The sequence below is a fragment of the Vitis riparia genome, chromosome 10, assembly GCF_004353265.1.
Source record: "Vitis riparia cultivar Riparia Gloire de Montpellier isolate 1030 chromosome 10, EGFV_Vit.rip_1.0, whole genome shotgun sequence".
Taxonomy (NCBI): Eukaryota; Viridiplantae; Streptophyta; class Magnoliopsida; order Vitales; family Vitaceae; genus Vitis; species Vitis riparia.
The window spans coordinates 17,542,912-17,566,167 of NC_048440.1; the positions used below are offsets into that span (position 1 = coordinate 17,542,912).

General features: G+C 36.3%; 2 protein-coding genes across 9 annotated transcripts in view; one reads left to right on the top strand and one right to left on the bottom strand.

Moving 5' to 3' along the window:
* The first annotated feature begins 2,022 nt into the window (after positions 1-2,022).
* LOC117923587 (linoleate 13S-lipoxygenase 3-1, chloroplastic-like) lies at positions 2,023-13,234 on the top strand. Its single transcript, XM_034841946.1, has 9 exons — positions 2,023-2,404; positions 3,793-4,055; positions 4,899-5,136; positions 7,421-7,753; positions 8,831-8,916; positions 9,376-9,483; positions 10,253-10,554; positions 11,929-12,195; positions 12,355-13,234. Exons 1-9 carry the CDS (start codon positions 2,035-2,037, stop codon positions 13,109-13,111), a joined length of 2,724 nt encoding a protein of 907 aa, XP_034697837.1. The 5' UTR covers positions 2,023-2,034; the 3' UTR covers positions 13,112-13,234.
* LOC117923588 overlaps positions 3,509-23,256 on the bottom strand; it is a 36,216-nt gene continuing 16,468 nt past the window's right edge. For 2 of the 8 annotated variants that reach the window (XR_004652641.1, XR_004652647.1), the window contains exons 10-13: positions 16,765-16,904; positions 16,307-16,443; positions 3,876-3,999; positions 3,509-3,809 (exon numbers count right to left, since the gene is read on the bottom strand). The gene's annotated coding sequence lies outside the window, so the exon portion shown is untranslated. Of the gene's footprint in view, positions 3,810-3,875; positions 4,000-8,622; positions 9,025-10,118; positions 10,552-16,306; positions 16,444-16,764; positions 16,905-22,177; positions 22,589-23,256 lie in introns of those variants that run through there. The other 6 variants (XR_004652643.1, XR_004652642.1, XR_004652645.1 and 3 more) reach the window with 6 other exon arrangements.

Below are 23,256 nucleotides of genomic sequence, written 5' to 3' on the forward strand. Positions count from 1 at the left end.
AGTGCACTATGATCATACATTCCATTTTTACTTGAGAACATAAAATTATCCAAGTGCTAAATTATTTTGAATTCTTTTATAAATTGGATGAAAAAAAAATTGATTTGAGGAAAATCCTAAATTTTAATGTGGCTAACATCTTTTTAAAGGTTTTTCAAAGATTAAGGAGCCATTGGCCGATGTTTCTCAACCTTAATCCTATCTTAAAAATAAGTACTTTTCAATACAACCGATTAAGTAACAAAGGAATCATTTAAGGAGATTAAGCTCAATTAGGCAAAAGGAGCAAAAAAACAATCAAAACTACCAGAACTTTTTTGCAATCGATCTAAGCTAAGCCTCAACCATTTAAGTAATCAATTGAGTCGTTTGGGCAAATAGTAACCCCAACAACTAATAGCAACAATCAAACCCAAATTGTGTCTAACGGCTAGTTTGGACTTCCAACTCTTATATAAAGACTACAATCTTCTTATAGTGAATAAGGAAGAGTTCTAAATCATTTCTTAAATAATATTTAAGCCTTGAGGAAATGTGTCAAATTGTAAACTAAAGAGTTATATTCTTATCATATCCTTTCTTGCATATCTTGTGAGATATGCTCAAGTATAGGGTAATACTTGAGGGTTTCTTAATATAGTGTAGCACTTGGGTTTTTCAAGAGTTGTTTTCTTGAGGTAATTGTAAAAGATGTGTGGAACCATAATCCAAGAAGGTGCTAGGAGCCATAAGTATGTAAAAGAGTTTATTAGAACCATAATTCAATTGTAAAGCTTAAAGGCTTGGGAGTTTTAATTAGTTGAACCCTTACTCATATAGACACTTAAGGATACTAGATGCAGGTCAAGTTGTGTCAAAACACTATAAATCTTGAGTTTACATATATATAAATGTAGGTCAGATTTTTTAAAGAAATAATTAAGTACATATTTTGTTGGAAAGTATGGACTAATAATAACTTAAAAATGTCTTCTTACAATTTTTTAGAGAATATGACAAAATATAGGAGAAAGTTCTAAGACAACTTATGATATTCAATGATAATAAAGTTTGTGATATCATTTATCAAAGCATGGAGGACAGATGAAGTATGATGTTTTAGTAAAGGTTCATTGGGATTATTTGAAGATGAACATTGTTGGAACAATGTGCATATTAATGAATTCATTATACTCCGTCTATGTGCAAGTGAACTTTTTCCTTTTCGTTCTCAATCAATGAGTAGTCCATTAGTATGTCATATCTTAAGAGAAAGTGATTATCTCTAACAATTTTAGAAATACCCATTAATACCCTATTGACTTTAATATCAACACATCATACCAATGTGTTATCATCGTCTTAATGATTTTAAAATTGTTTAATGATATTTATAAAATTAAAAAAAAAACCCTAGAAAGCATGCTATGTTTATCATGTAAAACAATTTAAATTTTTTTATATTAAACATTATCGTAACATATTGTAATGTTAGTATCTTTATCTTATAAATGTTCCACGTGGGTCTCGTTATTTTTTGGGTAGTTGAAGGTTATTTTTAGTATTTTTATAATTATTTACATAGATGACTTTTGGATAGTATATTTACCCCTTATAAGACTTGACCAGACTGAGTAATCCTTCCTGTCATTATCACCACCTGCCCAACCTTTTGGGAATTTTACCATTGAGTTAATTGTCACACTGGGCTGCTGTGTTTGGCAGATCCGTCTAGGAGTTCCGGACCTATACGCATGCCACATGACTGGCTGACCGAACGTGTTTCTGAGCTTAAATCATATAGGACATCCTTGTGCGAAAGACGTTTACCCAACTCTTTAAGAGTGGCAAGATTTATATGCATCCAGGCCCACACCCTGCATGGATATATCCAAACGTGTTTCACAATTCACAGTGCTACTACGTCAAGCATCTATCTTTTCTCCTATATAAGTATATTAGTAGCAAATATTATACCCACGTCTTTCGCCCTCCTCCTCTTCATATCAAGAGCTGGCTATGGCTGCAGAAATGGTTGCAGGAGGTGCAAAAATTATGGGGTTTTCCGTGCTGAACTTGCATTCTTTAAACCCTAGTTCAAAGTCTTTTCTTCAATGCCATTTCCGAAACCAGTGGAGCAAGCTTCCTTTGTCACCCATATGGTTTTCTTTCGGGAAGAAGGGAAGAGGAATGATGCATTTGAGGAAGAGGGTGAGAGCGCCTGTAATGGCTCTGACTGAGGAGCCTTTGATTGAATGTGGTGCAGAGGAGCAGGGTGTGGCACTCAAGGTTGTAGCTCTGGTGACTGTGAGGAAGAACCATATGGAGCGCATGAAGGAGATGACGCTCCATTGGTTGGATGCTTTCACTTCTCCTACAAAGGGGGGTGTCGTGCTGCAGCTTGTGAGCACTCAACTTGATCCAAGTAAGTAATTGCTTTCCTCTTCCATGCATTTTCCTTCCAACACCACGTTCTTCTTGAAAAGGGAAAAGAAAATGTGAAGAGATTTTTTTATGTTTGGATGCCATGAAAAAATGTGAGAAAAAATTTTAAAGGAAAGAAATAGATGAGAGGATTCGTTAGAAGATTTTCTTCCACGTCATGAATAGGATGGAAGTTCAAATAAATTTTATTTTGATTTTTTTAAAAAAAATAAATTCAATTTTACTTACTTTTAAAGATAATTTTTTATTTTGATTTTGTTAAAGAAATTATAAATACAGTTTCTATTAATATCATTTCAATTGAGTTCAAGTCCAACTAAAAATAAAAATAAAAATAAAAATAGTTTTACTATTACAAATAAATTAAAAATAAATAATTTTTAGCAAAATTTTGAATATTAATATCATAATAAAATTATGAATTATGCATTTTTATTAAATAATGATATTATTCTAATAAATATTATAAAAAAAAAATAGATATTTGGCTAATTATTATTTTTTAAATAAATAATAATAGTTAAAATAATAATAATGATTAATAATATTTTATTTAAAATAAATTTTTTTGAAAATTATTTTTTTCTTTTTACAGACGGGCAGTTAGACTGCTGAGCCGGTGAACCGGAACACCGGTTTGGGGCTGCCTTTTCCTTTTGTTCTTTACTTCAATAAGGAGTTCACATGGCCCACTCAATAAGACGCCCCAGCCCACCCATTGAGCAGGCACCATGATGTGCACATCGACATTGAATGATCATGTAGTCCTTATCTTCTTCCGATGTGGGACTATTGAAATTTTAATTATATAAGACTTCTTTTGCATGTTTTCCTGATAAAACTAAACATGATAAAACCATTTTTCTCAATATTTTTTTTCTTTTCCTGATACTTTCCAGAACCAAACTATGAGTTCCTTCAAAATCTTGGCATTTACAATCCATCCTCCATCAAGTGCCTGTAGAGCTTATGGAAACAACACTCCCTGTGAGATATACTCGAGCCTGAAAAGGAGAGAGGATCAAAACTGAATTCACCATATACCAATCATAATCATAACAAAAAGTAAACAACAACCAGGACCTCCCAGACAAAGCACAAGAAACCACTTGCCTGTGACCAAAACTTTAATAACAGCCAAGAATCAAGTCCCATAAAGAATATCTACATAAGATTGTTACAGCTCAACAAATCAGACTGATCTATACTACACTTGATCACATGATGATGAACTGCCCAGTCTTGTTATGGATGTCATTTTTAATCCCGGGTGCACAAAATTCCCAATCGTCCTCATCAAGGAAGCTACTCTTCTCCTTTTTCAGTGCTTTAATTAGTAGTGATTCCTTTTCATTTCTTATATTGCAGAGACATTGGAGCCGAAGCTGAGCAATGAAGCAGTGTTAGACTGGTCCAAGACCCTAGAAACTACAGCTGATAGGATTACTTACAGAGTTGAATTTATGGTCGTGAACTTTGGTGTGCCAGGAGCCATCACAGTTAACAACAAATATCAGGAGGAGTTCTTCTTGGAAAGCATCACGTTTGAAGGACTTGTCCATTTTGCCTGCAACTCTTGGGTTCAACCAGAAAAGGTTAATACAAAGAAAAGGATCTTCTTTGCGAACAAGGTAAAATTAATTCAGAGTACAAAGGATAATCACTCAAAGTTCCAGTAGCTTTTACTATGAGAACAGATAATCACTCAAAGCTTATAGTGAGCTTGATTGGACCGAGTCAAGCCCACCATAAGCTTACTTAATATCCAATACTGTGGGAGGGTCAAAGGATAAATAGACATTCAATTCCCTTCTTCACAAGTCCAGTGACATGTTTAGTTCATGTGCTTATGCCTGATCAACACAAATGTTAAAGCTATGACAAGGAAATTTGATAAAGTCTTTCAGTGTTCATTTAGTGAAAGATTTTTTCTAGGGATGTGAACCATGTTCCATTTATCAAATTTGTACATGTGATTCCATCATTTGTAAAATATTCAACTATCAGTCTACTAGCATTTGACAATATCCAAAAACTAAAAACCTACTGCTACTTGGCATAAGATACCATCACCCATATGGCTGAAACAGGATCTTTGTGCAAAAATAGTTCTTGAATGGCATCATAGGAAATGAAGTACAAGAGACTAAAACCAGCCCTCCAATGAATTGCCTTCTCCAACTAAATCTGTTTGGATTCTTTAAGTTTGATGTGATCCTACAAACTGGGAAAGACCACCACAATTCTACACATGAGGTTAAAACCCTTGCAACTATTGCATGATCATGCGATAACAGTTCCTGCATGTCTAGCTCAAGAGCGTTAAAAATATAGTGAATCGTCTAATGCATCTAAGTTGTATTGGATATTCTTAAAACCTGATTTGTGATCCTACCAACTGGAAATCAAACAACATTTCCAACTTTTTTATTTTATTATTTTTTTTGTTATGATTTTGATTTTTTTTTTTCCAGGCATATTTACCATGTCAAACACCGGAGGGCCTGAAAGAATTAAGAGAAAAGGAACTGATGGAACTAAGGGGTGATGGAATGGGACTCAGGATACCATCTGATAGAATATATGACTATGATACGTACAATGATCTGGGGGATCCAGATAAGGGCGTTGAATATGCAAGGCCAACACTTGGAGGTAGGCAAAACCCACATCCCAGACGTTGCCGGACTGGACGTCCTCCTACAAAGAATGGTGAGTATAATCACTTGAAGCTTACTTTACATACCATAAACTCAAATGAAATACTAATTGAAGTGCAAGAGTACCCTCAAGGCACTTCCATGTGGAGCTTCAATTTACATTCTATCATCCCAATTTGACGTCTATGGAGCAACACCTACTCTTACGTTCTATTTTCATTCTCTCATCCTTGAACTAAAAATATGCATAAATCAGAGTAAAATCAAACTAAGTTAATTGAGTTGATGTAGGTTGAGAGGTTTTACTGCCAACTTAGTGCAATGCAATTTATGTATATTATGCAATATTAAAGTATAACTTATATTCTGGGCTTCCTAGGAAGCTGAATAGCTTTATATATAAATATATATGCAATAACATTAATATTAATTGCACCTAACAAAAGCACACTAAGTATACACAGTGTATACAAAGATACCGAAAGGGCATAACCAAGTGGAGGGATACACAAAACACAACTTCCACCCACCACATCGAGCTCAGTCAACCAAACCATTTTCAAATTCCTGAAAAAAGCCTAAACTTCCTTTAGCTCCCATTCATGGAACTGTCTTGAGAAATGAGCACTTCAACATCCTCTTTCCCCTTCCTAGTCTCACAACTCAACTACCTAAGCATTTTTGGTAGTGACTATGGAAACCATTGTGGGAAAAGCTTCTCTAAAAGAAACTTCACCACACCACTTATCCTTCCAGAATTCCACCCTTCGTGAACAACCATAGCATTGCCTGAAAATCATTAGCAAAGACCTCTACAAGATGCTCTATTTTTCTAGTCATCCCTACCCCCTTGCGTTAATCCCACAAGCCTCTTATCCACTATCATGTGGGGGAGCCCATTGTCCACTCTAAAACCAATTTTATGGTTGACATTTTGTCACCCCCTTATGATTGTCTTCCACACTTCCACTCCATACCTTTCTCTAACTATTCTTGAGCACCATCCTTCCTCCTCTCCATATTTCCTTGTAATCACCTGCTTTAAATAAGATTCTTTATTTGTAGCAAATCTTCAATACCATTTACCTAAAAGCATCTTATTGAGGTTAGATAGAGTTCTAATGCTTGAACCCCCTTCCTATTGTCCATGCAAATTGTTGACCAATGCACTAGAAGAAGCTTTTTCTCCATAGCACCTCCCTCACCCATAAAAATCCCTTTGAATCTTTTTGAACCTTAAGCTAACATCTATCGAGATTACAAATAATGACATGAAATGAATTTGGAGCCTAGAGAGTGCTTTTTAACACAATTAGTCTTCTTGATCCTTATGATAAGTACTGTCTCTTCTACTTAGCAAACTGTTTATAAAATCTTTCTTCTACCTCATCTAAAACCCAAAAAGCTTTAAAGGGGCTCCCAATGGTAGGCCTAGAAAACTCGTAGGGAGGACACCCACCTTGCATCTTAGAACCCTAAGGTCCTTTGCATCAGCAACCTGCCCCCAGCAAGATCTATTCACTCTTCTCTAAATTGATTTTTAGACATATCATTGCCTCAAACCACATGAGAACCCAGTTCCACTGCTTCATATGCTCCTTACAGGCATCATAAATGATGATGAAAGTGTCATCAGTGAAAAGTAGATAGGGCACCTTCACATCTACTCCTCTTCCACCTACTGAGAAACCCACTAAGAAGCCACCCTTTTTAGCCCCACTCAGGATACAAGAGAGGATCTCCATGGCCAAAATGAAAAGGTGCAGGAATAGGGTGTCTCCCTGCCTCAAACCGATGATACTCTGAAAAAAAAAAAAAACCTGATGGGGTCCATTAACCAATATAGAGAATCGAGCTATAGAAATGCACCACTTAATCAACCTTACCTATTTAAAGTCAAATCCCATTTTTTCTAAGCCTGGTAACAAAAAATCCCAATTAACATGATCAAAAGTCTTCTCAAGGTCCTCTATATGGGAAGGCAATTAGCTATGAGAGCTTCCTCCCAGGTTCAGTTTGTGGGTGGACTTTCTCCTCTCAAGTTCAGATATGTTTAAGGGTTTCTGTTGGGTGGCAGTCTTGGGTGCTTTGGTGGGTGAGACTTTGTTAATTCCCTAGGTTATTCTCTGAAGGACCATTCATCCTTCCTAGTACATTCTATTCCTATCAACATGCTGTTTCTTACAAAAAGAAAAGGAAACTGGGGTGTGGACATTACATGTTTTCAACTAGAAAATAGGGAAAGCGCACTAATCATTTGAATTCAGAAGAGTTGTTGATGAGTTAAAGATCAGTTTGAAAACATCTAAAATATCTATATTCATAAATTGTCACAGATGTGGAAGCAGAGAGTCGAGAGCATGCTGTCACGCCAATTTATGTGCCTAGAGATGAAGCACTGGGGGAATCCAAGCAAGAAGCTTTCAATGTAGGGAAGTTGAAGGGAGTGCTCCGTAATATGGTTCCCTTTCTAACAGCTACCATCTCTACTAAAGATGATGTCATTAAGGAGTATTCAGGCATCGATAACCTCTATAAAGACAGGCCACTTCCTAAAATCAAGTCACAGGATGAATTTCTCAAGAAACTTTCATTGCAAAATATTCTTGGAAAAATCCGAGAGCCCATAGAAGAAATTTTCAAATTCGAGCCTCCAAAGGTCATTTCTGGTAAGCACCACTCATGCTTTCTCTTTATCCTTAAAAATCATTAACATCTTAAGGGAATTAAATGCAATTTAAAAAAGAGCTCATTTTGAAAACTACAGTAAACTACTCTAATTAAATACAATTTAAAAAGAACTCATCTTTGAACAATGTGCTTTAGGAAAACTACAGGAAGCTAGTTCTCTTTTGTAATCATACTCATAATTTAAATATTTTTCAGGATACAAATGAAAGAGAGTTAAGTCTATTTTTAAAAAAATTGGCAGAGATGCATATACAAAAGGCTTCCTTTCTAAATATATCTAGTGTTTGTTTGCAGGTAGGAACTCAGGGCTGGAATGTTGGACAGCGTTCTGTCTGACTGGCTCTCATTCTGGCCTAATCATAGTTGTCTACTATTCCTAAATCTTAATAAACGTACTTAAACTGCCTGTATAACCATGGGGAAAAAGAAAAGAAAGAAAAGAAAAAATCTTTTCTTTTTCTACTAATCTAGTATTAGGTTTACTAAAGGTGGTACATAATAATTCTAGCTCATCTCTGGTGTCCACTATCTCAGGCAGCCAAACTAAAATGATCTCACTTTAGATATTTGAAACATCATTCAAGTTTGAAGGTATCATGTTTTTTTTTTCCTTACCTCGTGATTAATGAACCAAACACTCTTAAGAAAAACATCCTGATTAAGAGTGCATTTGACAGTGATTTTAAAAAAGATTTTTAACGTTTCTAACATTTTCAAATATTAGAAAGGTTAGAAACACTTCCAAGAATCATTGTCAAATATATTCTAATATATAATGATCAGCTTTTCAATCAAGGCTAAAAAAATTTCAAATCTTAACACAAGTAATTGCCATTAAACAAAAATCTATAAAAAGGTTTAGTGGCATTAATAAAATGATTTGCTGCTTGCCTGCCTCACAAAAAGTTTCCTCAAACCTTGGGAGGTGGGAACTTCTGTTTTCTTAAAATACAGTTTGCAGGCATAAATTTTCAGCCACTGCATCTCTGAAAAATGAAGTAAACAGTGACATTATTGAAACTAATGATTTTTCGGGAACATCACTTCACTCTCAGGGCACACATTGAGCAGCTTGCGAGATGATGAATTTGGCCGTCAAGCAGTTGCGGGAATAAACCCTCTAACCATACAGAGGCTTGAGGTAAGTATAAGCAAAGGAGCAAGGACACTTCCTCTAGCAATGTTCCTTTTTCTTGGGGTCTTTATGTCCTTATATATCTTCTTTGGTTAAGTTTGGTCCTGGAGATTACTAAAGAAAGAACAAAAAATATTTAAGAAAAATATATATTTTCTCATGTTTGATTGTACTATAAAAATGTTAAAAAAAATTCAAAAATAATTAACTCTAATGCATTTTCAAATTATTATATATTTACATGGAAGAATTAAAATAAGTAAATAAGTTTGAAATAATATATAAAAATAATTTATTAACTTTAACCCTATTTTTATTTTTCTTTATTTTTTCTTTTCTCATATGTTTTCTCTCTATTTTCTTTCTTTTACATTTTCTCTTAAATTTTCCAAGAACCACACATAACCTTTAGATTTCCTTTTTCCATTAATAAAAGCAATACCAACTTGTGCATTTTATCTCCAGGTTTTCCCACCTATAAGCAAACTTGATCCCTCTATCTACGGTCCACAAGAGTCAGCAATCAAAGAGGAACATATTATACACCATCTAGATGGAATGTCTGTGCAACAGGTATGGGAAGATAAGCTCCCCTTCGTTAATATATTTATGATGCCCTCAGTTGGCAACATTGAAACAAAAGAAATAAAATGTTCTTGAGTGGAATCTGAACTTCCTGTGCAACCCATATGGGGCGCACACACCAAAAAGTTTACCTTTTCTTTCTCAAAATTGGTGAGCAGACCATTTCAAGCTCATGGAAACTGGAGGCTATTTTCAAGAGGGATCAACTCTGAATAATGAGTCTTTTAACACTGATCTGATGTATTCTTCTAATATCTTCTAGTTGGGCGTCTTTAAGCATTCATAAGAAGACAGGTAATCTGTCCCACAATGATAACATGCTCCAGTGAAAGAACAAGAAAAGAAAGGAAAAAAGTACTGTAGGCAATCAACATTATCATACTCCAAGCATCAGCTTAACTAAGAAGGTTAGGCTCCTTTTTAGACCAAAATCAAAATATCACCTTTGACTTATGCAATCTGATAGGGAAGGACAATATTTCCAAAACCTTTGGATAGGTTGCCGAAAATGTCAGAAACATGGGGTGGTTTGATTATTCGAGAAGGAAAGGTAGAAAAAATTATGGAGCTTTGTCATGAATAACTGATAATAATGGTTAACAGTAAGCAAGAGCTCTCTAGAGTTACCAACACAAACAATAATAGGTCAAACTTCATAATTTTCCCAAGGGAAATTAATTTCTTGTATCACAAAATTATCATTTTTTTAGTACACATAGTATAGTTTAACTTTCTTGGTATCCTTTTTTTTTTTCAGGCACTCAATGAAAACAAGTTGTTCATACTGGACTATCACGACATTTATCTTCCATTTCTCAATCGGATAAATGCCCTTGATGACCGGAAAGCCTATGGAACACGCACGCTCTTCTTCCTGACCACAGTAGGAACTCTTAAGCCCATTGCAATTGAGCTCAGCCTTCCACCAACGGACCCAAATTGCCCGCTGAAGCAGGTTCTCACCCCTTCTGTCGATGCTACCACCAGTTGGCTTTGGCAACTTGGCAAAGCTCATGTCTGCTCAAATGATGCGGGTGTTCATCAACTTACTCACCACTGGTATGCATTGACAACCATGGGTCAATTTAAACCAACAACCCAAATTAAAAAAACTAGGGTAGGCCAATATAAGGGAACAACTACAAGTGTAATGACCCGCTCCCAAAAGGCCTTCACGGCTTTAAAAAACATTTATAAGATTAAAAAGAGTTCATACATATATAGTGTCAAGAACTTTTTCCTCTATCCGATGTGGGATAACATAATTACCTCCACCCCCCCAATGCAAACACAACATCCTTGTGCCCCATGAGATTGTAGGACCAAACAAACTCTTACACCGGGGTCAGGGATTGGGTTTGATACCATTTGTAAAGATCCACTCTCAACCGTGTAGATATTATCTACTTTACACCTAAGGGACCTTCATAGTTTTAAAACGAGTCTACAAGTTTAAGGGAAGTCCATACATATATAGTTTCAAGAACTTTATCTCCTATCCAATGTGAGAGTGAGTCATTATAAATGGTATCAAAGCCAACACCTAACCTTGGTGTGGGAGTTTGTTTGGCCCCGCAAGGAATGTCTATCTGTTTTGCCTCGAAATATTGTACGATACAATGAGAATGTTGTGTCTATATGAAGGGGGGTGATTGTGATATCCCACATTAGAAATGAGGAAGAAGTTTTTGGTGCTATATATGTATGAACTCTTCTAAACCATATAGATATGTTTTAAAACCATTGAGGCCCCTTGGATCCAAAGAGGATAATATCTATAAGGTTGGGAGTGGGTCATTACATTAGGGTTGTCTAAGAATTATTTTTTGAGTGGACCTAACCATGTATAGCCACCTCAGTTATCTATTTCATGGGAATTGCAGAAGCCAAAATATTTTATTTTAGTTTTAATCCTTTTAGCTGAGTTTTGAGTTGAATGCACAATTATTGACTACCAATCAAAGGAATGAACATATGAAACTGCTTAGCTAATAGAATTCCTAGACAAACATAAAACCATGTAGGTTCCAAGGAACAACCGGGTTTTCCTCTAGACAGACAGCCTGGTGGACATTGGTCCCAAAGGAAAACATATAAATAAATAAGGATGAGTTTCATATTGGCAGTGGGCCATTTCAAGATTAAATCAAGGAACTAATTCCTGGTCATTCTCCAGTTTGGACTAGCTCTAGCACATCTCTGTAAATTAAATCAGCACATGTTCAGTCATGGAACATAGGTTTTCCTTCAACTAGGCCTAGTCCTACTAGTCGCTAATCATGAGAGAAGCTATCTATCTAAAATCTAGACTATATGCACCCTGCTTCAACTTCACAGAAGTAATGGTATTTAATTATTAAGCAGCAGAATGAGTGAAGCAAAATCACCAAAATATGCTCCTGATAGAAAAAAGCTTTCTCTGTGATCCAACAGGTTGAGGACCCATGCATGCATTGAACCATTTATAATAGCAGCTCATCGGCAACTGAGTGGAATGCACCCTATCTTCAAGCTTCTCAAGCCCCACATGCGATATACGCTGAAAATAAATGCATTAGCTCGAGAGAGTCTCATCAATGCTGGAGGGAATATTGAGAGCTTCTTCACTCCTGGAAAATACTGTATGGAGATTAGTTGTGCTGCCTACCGAGATTGGTGGCGATTTGACTTGGAGGGCCTTCCAGCAGATCTCATTAGAAGGTTTGTCATCGACCATATTCCTCTTTGCTATGTCAAACAAATATTTCTCTCAAAGCATGAAGGAAAAAAGAAAAAAAAAAAAAGGAATTCTCAAAGTGGCTGGTCCAAAATGTTTTTAAGTCACCGAACTTTTCTAACTCTAGTTTCATTTTTATGAAGAGGGGTGGCAGCACCAGACACAACCAAAGTCCATGGGTTAAGACTACTCATTGAAGACTATCCTTATGCCAATGATGGCCTCCTAATATGGTCTTCCATTGAGAGCTTAGTCCAGACCTACGTAAATTACTACTACTCAGATGCAGAAATGATTGAGTCTGACACAGAGCTCCAGGCCTGGTACAATGAGTCTAGAAGTGTGGGCCATGCGGATCTTTGCCATGCTAGCTGGTGGCCCACACTCTCCACTCCAAATGATCTTACATCCATTCTCACCACCATCATCTGGACTGTGTCAGGACAACACGCAGCAGTTAACTTTGGACAGTACCCATATGGTGGCTTCATCCCTGCACGTCCACCACTAATGCGGCAACTAGTGCCAAAGGAGCATGATCCTGTATATGTAGATTTTATTGCAGACCCGCAGGCTTACTTTCTGTCATCATTGCCAAGTTTGCTTCAAGCAACAAAGTTCATGGCTGTGATTGAAATAATCTCTGCACACTCACCCGATGAGGAGTATCTTGGAGAAAGAAGAGACCTGTCCACCTGGTCAGGTGACACTGAGATCATTGAAGCATTCTACAGATTCTCAGTGGAAATCAGAAGGATTGAGAAGGAGATTGAGAAAAGGAATGCTGATACAAGCCGTAGGAACAGATGTGGAGCTGGCATTTCACCATATAAGCTGCTTATACCAAGCTCAGGGCCCGGGGTTACTAGTAAAGGCATACCAAATAGTATAACAGTGTGATTGAACTAAAGGATCACCTGTTCTGCAGATCTTTTCAGTAATTGATTGTATTCACTATGTAGGAACTAGGAAGTGAGAATAAATCTCTTTTAGAGAGAAGGCAGCAACAGGAAAAAAGAAATATGTTATATGCATTTAATTTCTTTACAGGTGCATCCTTTTATATCTCCCCTATCTTAGCACGTCAATTAAGAAATGAATAGGCTCATTCCATCAAGAAACCAATTTCTTTAATATCTATCACTGGGAGAAAGTCAGAAACAAAAATCAAAACTTGTGAAGCACAATTTAGACTTGTTCAAATTGATGACTTATTACCCAAAAGACTCTTCCAACACATGTTTGGAGCTGGAGTTGGTGATAAGGTGCTGGTTTCCTTTAGTCTTATTTTGCAACCTTACACTTTTTTGCCCTCTTTTTTGTGATGTGACTTGTAATTGCAGTTATTCTTGGGCTTGCCCCTCTTAGGTTTTTATTGGATTACTTACTTCATGCATTGTTTGTGGCCACTCTGTAGATTATTTATTTTACTAACTAGTAATACTGAATACCTGTCATAACATATGGACCTCTGAAGGCCCATGAAAGGGGGGTCAAAACCCCAAAGGCCCATGAAGGGGGCCAAGGGATGATGGCATGTCAGTGCAGACACCAACTCCTTAGGTGGATTTGCACAATTAGAAGCCCACATGCTGGTGCTGAGCTGCTTCCCAGAGAAGTTCCCCCTGGGAAATCTCTTACCTTCTTCGAAGGTGCCTAAGGCCCAAACCCTTCATGCTTAGATACCTGCTCAAACAGTGAGCAGGGTCCAAGTGGTTTCAATATAGTACACACAGGTCGTAAGCATTATGATCCATTACTCCATTGTTAGGGTGGTTTGAGGATCTTGACTTAACAGCTAGAGCTAGAGGTTTATGGAGATAAACAGAGCTTCATGTGCATAGCATGCATGGAGCCTGCTTTGACCTGTTTGAGAGGAATTGAGGATCTATCTCTGTCCCATGTGCAGGCATCACCCCCAACATGGTACAAACTACATGCCACCTAACTTTGTCAGCCCTGTTACAAAACAAATCTACAGCCCTAAGCTCCTGGCTGTCAAAGTCTGAAAGCAACAAGACCCATTATTTGTCTTAATGCAGTGACATAGAGGATTAGAACCCCCCCTAACCACTCTGTCAGGGTATCAAGTTCAGAGTCAGGGGTCTATCTAAGTCAATCCTCAACGTTCCAACCCTTGGAGTGCACTACCAACTCCTCCAACACTACCTTCCTCTCATAGTACTCCATTCTCTCCTCATCTAATACAACTCACCCTCAAGCCGGCTAACCTCCATACAAGACGCTACTTCAAACACATTGAAAAAGGCTCTTTGTATATGTAAGACATGCAGTAGAAAATTCTCTTTCTTTATTTGGTTTTTATGTTTACATCATTGATCTAATTACAAAATAAACAAACAGTGGTGCTGTAGGATGAGAAGGAACTATGAGAAAGGAAGTTTGCTAAGTAGAGCTGAGGTTGATACTGAATATAGAAAGCTGAATTGCCAATGAACAGTGCAACCTAAGGAAAACAATGACCACAGAACAATAAGGACAAATTACTAAAGAATACAGCATTGTAACAGTCAGTGAGCCAAGAGTTGGAATGAGGATGCATGATCAAAAGAAACTTAGAATGATATAGAATAAAATAATATTATAGAATCCAATAATCCTAATCATCAAATACCAACTCTAAAAGTTCATCAAAGCAATAAAATGTACCACACAAATATGAAGTAAACAAAGAGTTTTGGCCCATTACAGATGTTTAAAAAAAAATGCCAAAATAATTTTGAATAAAAAATTCTCTATTTAGCGTGCCTTGGCCACGTGGACATCCACGTTGGCCAAGGCATTTTATTTTTTTATTTGTTAAAAGAAAATAGAAAGACAGTTGTGAGTTGTGTTTCTTTACCCTTTATAAGCTCTTGGGCTTGGCTATGGTTTACTATTTAGAACTAAACAATAAAACCACAACCAAGAGCTGCATTTTTATCTTACCATCAAATTTTTTATCTATTTGTTCCCCTTTTATCTCTATTAGGTTTGTCCTTATCAATACTTTTTTTTATTAAGTGTCACTTTCAACATTTTTCTTAACCTTTTTATAATCATTTATTTCCATGTTGCTTATATAATATATTTTATATAAGTAACAATTTTAAAAATAGATTTATGTTGAAGGTAATTTGAATAATTTGTTATGATAAACTAAATTTATGGTAATTTTTATTTAATTTATATTATAATACATAATACTAAATTATATTTTTTTAACTAATAATGTAATCTTAAATATTGGTAACATTACTTGGTTAATCTTATCAAATTTTTTAAATTTAATTTTGCATAATTATAATTAGGAAATATCCCGTCAATCTACTCCAACCTTTTTCTCTCCTACAAAATTCATTCGGAAATCAAAAGCCCCATCAAGCATTTGTTTGGTTAGTGGAAAATAAGAAGGTTAACACAAATGACTTGCTTTAGGTGAGAAGACCCTTCAAAGCCCTTGGTCTTAATTGTTTCACTTTGTAAATGGAAAGCGGAGAATCAATTGGTTACCTTTTTTCTTTTCTTTTTTTTTACATTGTCTATTGACTTTAGAGCTATGGTACAAGCTATTTAGGTTAACCAGATTGGATAAGGTTTCTCCAAGAAGTATTAGTGATATGACGACCATCTCTTTTAGGGGATTGGAGAACTCCATTAGAGGCAAAGTTTCTATGGCATATTGTTTGCCTTGCGTTGATTTAGATAGTATGGTGGGAAAGAAATGCAAGGATCTTTGAGGATAAGTGGAGGACTTCTAAGATGACATGGGATCTAATTTACTTCTATTCCTCCTTTTAGGCTTCTATCACTACCACTCTTAAAGGCATTCCGCTCAATATCATACAAATTGATTGGCTTTAGTCATGTAGATCAAGTGGATAAAATTAACAGAGTATCATTTCCAATGTATTTTTGGAGAGGGATTCTCTACCTCTGTTCTGATCAGATTTTGCAATTGTGAGAAGGATTTCTCATCCTTCTTTTGTACTTTTAATCCATTTTAATGAAAATGTTATGTTTCTAATAATCATAAATAGACAAAAAAAAAAATTAAAAATAAGAGAGAGAGAGAGAGCAAAAGTAAAAAATTACCTGCAAATTCTTTTAGTTGAACACTCCTTTGAGTTGGTAGGTTGTAGGAGATATCTACTGCTGGAGAGAGATCCATGATCCTGCCATACAATTCCTGGTGTCCCCTTCTTTTGATCCACTGAGTCTGGATTTTATACCTGTCAAAGTAGAAAATCATGTTAATTTACCGACCCTTCCTATGATACAGTCCTCAACCTCACGCTGTTCATAATTTCTGTTCATTTTTTTTATCACACCAAAACAAGACTCAAACACTCAACTATTGATAAAAAATCTTTATGGACATCATTCAAGCAAGTTCTTAGCATAGATTAAACAAACAAGCAAACAATGCTGCTTTGCACCTTATTAATGTATATAGCACACATTCAGTCTCACTATTTCTAATAGTCAAATTGAAGCGTTAAACTAAATAGATTGATTTTTAGGTCCTCCTTTGTAAGGATTTGGTTACAAACCTACATCATTTCCTGTCCCACCACTGCTACTAATGCATTGTCACCATTGCTGCTGTTACTTGGCCACCTCAACCATTTCACTCTACTTCCAACTCTTCACTGCCATCAGCAATACTACCGCACTCCACTGATCCATTGAACTACATATCCAAACAACAAAACAGAAATTCTTGGGGAATTTAGTTTTCTGGTTTCAGATTCCTCATAACTTTCAAGGCTCGTTTTTTTTTTTCTTCTTCTTCTTCTTCTTTTTTTTCTTTTTTTCTTTTTTTTTTTTGATAAATAAGGCATTAAATAGAAAAGTCACCCAACCCATAATTTTCAAGTCTTGATCCAAATAAACGCTTCATTTAGTAATCATAAGTTATAACTCTGCTATTTAGGTGAGATGCTACATCAATATGCATCTTTAATGTGTTTTGCACATTAAAAGGAACATGGAATAGGAGAATCTGCTAGTTGGACTGCACTTTTGTAGGACTTATTTTCCTCTAGATGTATTTGAAAGTGTGTTCTCAAAAACCATTTTCCCTTTCCTTCCCCCAACCCCAATCACCACATCCACCAATTTTAATTGCTAGATTTATTTATTTTGATAAGTAAATGTTTATCCTAGGACTTTGAACCAGGAACTACCCACAACCCTCCCCAACCCTTTACCACTTGAAGCAGGCCTCAAGGGCAATTTTAATTGCTAGAATTGAAGGATGGTTCCTTTCCTCAAGAAATCCAGAGTATTCAAGATATTTAATTCTACTGATAAAAGGATTCTTCCCAGCTACTTGGGGTTAGGTACAAAAATCCTACTACACCATTCAGCTCACCCAGCATATTGTCCAACCCTAGAATATGCTTGTTAAAGTCATCCCATCATTAACCAGGCAGAATTCCTAAATGAATATATACATATATGTATATATGTATATATATATATATATATATATATAGAGAGAGAGAGAGAGAGAGAGAGAGAGAGATACATACATAAAACAGACATATGTGCACACACAAACAGAGAGGGGCTTCATCAAGAAAAATGAGTTTTTAACAGAAAATTGCAACAACGGATCTGCAAACCCCAAAAGGCCCTTAAAAATTTGAACATTGAAATTGATATTAGAAACCATTGATCCCGATCTTGTTCATTCATCAACAAATCCCAAAAGACAGCAGCAGAAATGAACATTGTGAAAGCAAGAAAGAGGGAAACTGCTGCTTAGATTCACAATAACTTCAAACATATAAAACGATGTAAATTCAATAAAAACAAGTCTTTTGATGATTGCCACCCAAAGTAAAAGGCTCCGTTCTCATTGTTTTGACAGCTTATACTGCATTTATCCACCCCACCAATTGAAGAAACATATACCAATTTACCTCAAAATTGTCCCCTTAAAGAAAAAAAATCCACTTAAGAATTTTCTCGTGTATGCTGTCTTCATATTTTTTCCTCTTCAGAAACACTTTCCCTGATAATTTTGCTCTCATAGGCAAAGGCTACCTGCTCTCCCTCTAAATTGTATGCTATGTCCAGTTCCCTTTTGTTGGATAATGCATATAATGTTTCTATATTAGAAGATGTTGTCATCACTGGACAGACAAAGTCACCTGCAGCTTAAGAGTAAGAACTCATCAAACAGAAAAAGGAATGTATATAAGAGCTACAAAAACCAAGTAAATGTGCCACTGAACATAGCCCTTGCCTATCAATTACACCTTAAATTTGCTGGCAGTGGGAAGAAAAATACCACAAAGGCCAACTGAAACCAACGAAATAAACTACCATAGAAAGTCAGCCCAACCCAGGCAGGCCAAGACCTGAAAGGAAGCTTTGTTTGAGCATTCCCAAGAACCTTAATGCAGTGTGTAAATAGTGAAATCACAACTCACTATCTTATGAGATGGGAATCATAGAGGAGCCTAGATGATTTGGTGTTTCACTCTCTTCCTCAACCTAACTAAACATAACTAGCAGTGGATGAAGAAAAGAAAATAACTTTCAAGGATGTCATAAACAATGGTACAGAAGTAGGCTGTGGCAATAACAATTGTTCCAGTAGAACCAAACCCCTCGACTTCCTGTAATAAAAAGCAAACCAGATATTCTTATGTTCCTTATTGGTTTTGTAATCAATATGCAATACTTTTGCCCCTTTCCATCAGCATATTGATTATGAAAAACAAACCATATAAGATGTTGCCCTATTCTTTAAAATCGACCCATTCTTTAAAATTAAAAATGACATTGATTCAAAGAAACCTTGTGCTCTATCAGACTATCACGTCCTGCAATCCGATGGGAAGAGTCAAAGTTATGAATCATACACATTTTTCATATGATTTTACATCTTTCCACAAAACTAATCAGAAAATAATCTTATGTTCTAAAACATGAGCATGCTTTGTAATAAGCACAGTAGAAGTGGTATTCCAATCCCAAACTTTTGTTAAAGTGATACAAATAAAGAAGGCCTTACATGAAAAATGAGAAAAATTTTGATATTCCAAGTGCGTAAGAGATCCAGGTGTTTTTAAAAGGTATTTCAACAACTTCAAAAGAAGGCATTACATGAAAAATGAGAAAAAAATTTATATTCCCAGTGCATAAGAGATCCAGGTGTTTTAAAAAGGTATTTCAACCAACTTTAAAGAAGGATCAGTTATAATGTCCACTATAATAATAAGAATTATTATTATTATTATTGGTGGAAAGTCATGCGGTACATATAATAAAAAGCAGCATTAAGTGAGATTGTCTGATTTCATATTGTAATTCAACAAAGGTATTTTGGAGAAATTACTATATGTTTATTAGAGGAATAATACACATATATATACAATTGAGAGTCCTAAATTAGGAAGGTATTATCCCTAAGAATCAGCCTACAAGAAAGGAAACAACTTAATTATGGTAAGTACAGATATATACAGCTAACACTCCCCCTCAAACTGGAACATAGATGTTGATCATGTCCAGCTTGTTACAAAAGTACTCAACTCGAGTTCCATTTAGAGCTTTTGTAAAAATATCCCCAAGTTGCTCTCTAGTCTTCACATAGCCAGTAAAGACTAGATTTTCCTCAATTTTTTCACGAATGAAGTGACAATAGACTTCAATGTGTTTGGTTCTTTCATGATAGACTGGATTCGCAGCAATATGAAGAGCGGCTTGATTGTCACACCAAAGCTTTGCTGGCATTGTTCACTTCATTCCCACTTCACATAAGAGTTGATGTATCCATATGATTTCACAAGTAGCCTATGTCATGGCCTTATACTCAGATTCTGCACTCGAACGGGATACAACACTCTACTTCTTACTTTTCCAAGCCACTAGATTCCCACCAAAGAACACACAATAACCTGTAGTGGATCTTCTATCAAACTTAGAACCTGCCCAATCCGCATAAGAAAAACACTCAATGCGAGTGTGTCCCTGACTACTATATAGTATGCCTAGACTAAGAGCCTTCTTCAGATAGCACAAAATCTGTTTTAAAGCTGCCCAATGGTTTACTGTAGGCGCAGATGTGAACTGACTAACAACACTTACTGCATATGCAATATCTGGTCGCATCACGGTGAGATAATTCAGCTTCCCAACCACCCTCCGATACCTCTCAGGGTTGTAGAAGGGATCTCCATCATCTGGCATAAGCTGTACATTAGGAACCATCGGGGTAGTACATGGCTTTGCTTCTATCTTACCAGTCTCTTCAAGCAGATCAAGCACATACTTCCTCTGTGATAAGAACATCCCTCTCTTGCTCCTTGATACTTCTATCCCAGGAATTCAGTTCACCCAAGTCCTTTGTATGAAACTTGGAATGCATGAATGCCTTAAGATCAGATATTCCTGCATGATCATTTCCTGTAATAACTATATCATCAACATAAACCACAAGAAGTATGATACCAGCAGCTGATTTCTTGCAGAAAACGGAATGATCTTTCTTGCTCTTGTTCATGCCAAATGCTTGAATCTCCTTACTAAATTTTCCAAACTAAGCACGGGGACTGTGCTTCAATCCATAGAGAGCTTTTTTCAGACAACAAACCTTCCCATACTCCCCCTGAGCAACAAGCCCAGGAGGTTGCTCCATATAGACTTCTTCTTCTAGATCACCATGAAAAAAAACATTTTTGATGTCTAACTGATGTATCATCCACTGTTGGGAAGCAGCAATAGAAATAAATAGTTGAATTGAATTCAGTTTGAAAACTAGAGAGAAAGTATTAGAATAGTCTACTCCATATGTCTGAGCATATCCTCTAGCTACAAGCCTGGCTTTCAATCTTGTCACAGAGCCATCAGGATTACCTTTTATCGCAAAGACCCACTTGCATCCAACAATTTTCTTTCCTTGAGGCAAATCAGCAAGTTTCCATGTATGATTGTCCTCCAATGCACATATTTCTTCAAGCATTGCATTCTTCCAACCAGGATGATTCAAGGCCTCTGTAATAGTTTTAGGTACTGAAACAGAATATATAGAGGCTACAAAAACACTCGAGGAAGATGACAGGTGATCATAAGACACAAAGTTAGCAATGGAATAGGTAGATTTGCATTGTTGTTACCTTTTTGAAGGCTAATAGGAAGGTCGAGATCACTGGAAGGATCAGATGACGAAGGAGCTGGTGCAAGACATGTATCTGTTGTCATTGGGCGCCGAGAGTACACCAGTACAATTGGTGGTTTGACTGGAGCAGGAGGAACATCAACAACAGTACCCAAATGAACAAGAGAGACATCAGAATCAACTATACTTGATTGCCCAACAGTTGGTCTTGAATTAACCACTTGATACATAAGTCATTCTTCATCATCCTCCTCACTTGCAGAACTTGTGGGTGAAGAGAAAAAGGATATGTCTTGTGAAAACACAACATCCATTGATACTAGATACTTATTGAGATCAGTCGAGAAACATCTATATCCCTTTTGCAGTCTTGAGTACCCTAAGAAAACACACTTTAACACCTTAGGATCAAGTTTAGTAACAGAAGGCCTTGTATCTCTAACATAGCATGTACATCCAAAAATTCTTGGTTCAATTGGAAAGAGTAATTTCTGTGGATGTATTACTTTGTACGGAATATCACCTTTAAGCACTACAGTGGGCAAACGGTTGATCAGAAAACAAGTTGTGGAAACTGCATCAACCCAAAATTGTTTCGAAACCTTCATCTGATACATGAGTGCACGAGTCGTCTCAAGTAAATGCCTGTTTTTTCTTTCAGCAACCCCATTTTAAGGAGTATCAACACAAGATGTTTGATAAAGAATCCCATTGTGACTCGTGTAATTTTGAAATGAGTTAGACACATATTCTTTTCCATTATCACTTCTTAATATTTTCACAGACACATCACATTGGGTTTTAATCTCGGCAGAGAATGCACAAAAATGTGAAAATACTTCTGAACGATTCTTCATAAAATAAATCCAAGTCATTCGAGAAAAATCATCCACAAAGGTAACAAAATATCGAAACCCAGTTTTAGAAGTAACAGGACAAGGACCCCAAACATCAGAATGTACTAACTCAAACAAAGACTCAGCCCGTTTATTAATCCTTGGGCCTAAAGAACTACGATGATGCTTCGCAAAATGACATGACTCACAATCTAATGAAGGTAAATTATCAAACTGAAGACATAATTTCTTCAACACCGGTAGAGAAGGATGTCTTAACAGACAATGAGCTTCAACAGGAGAGACATTACTGACACACGCAACTAGTCGAGGTACCCACTCATCAAGAATATAAAGCCCATCAAATACATGTCCTTTACCAAATGTCCATTTCGTCATGAGATCCTGAAACACACAATGATCAGGGAAAAATGAAACACTACAATTCGGATTTTTTATAAGTTTACTAACAGAGATTAAGTTAAAGGCCGAATTTGGTAAGTTTAACACAAAAGATAAAGTAATAGAAGATGTTGGTTTCACAGTCCCAGACCCTTTAATCTCATAGGTAGAACCATCAGCAATAGCAACAGTAACAGGAGGAGCAGAATGTGTTTTGAAGTTAGAGAAAGTTTTATAATTACCTGTCATATGATCTGTGGCACCTGAATCAATTATCCATTTATTTGAGGAGGAGACAAGACATGTTTTACCTGACTCTTCCAGAGCACTAACAAGAGTAGATGCTTTCAGTGCTTCCCGATATTGTGAATATTTAGCAAACCTTTCTGCTGTCATTGTGACGATCTTGTCTGAGGAGTCTGAAGATGTAGCAGTATCAGATGTAGCAACACTGGCAATTTGATTTCACCGATTTCAATTTTGCAATTTCTTGCAGTTCTTCTTGGTATGGCCAACCTCATGGCAGTAAAAACACACAATGGTACTTGAATCATTGCCACGATTTTCAAATGCCCTGTTTCTGCCCCTGTTATTCACCCTCCTTGCATTCTCTGCATTTCCTCCTTTTGCAGCAAGAACATTGGTGTGCTGAGAAGACGGGACATTCTTAG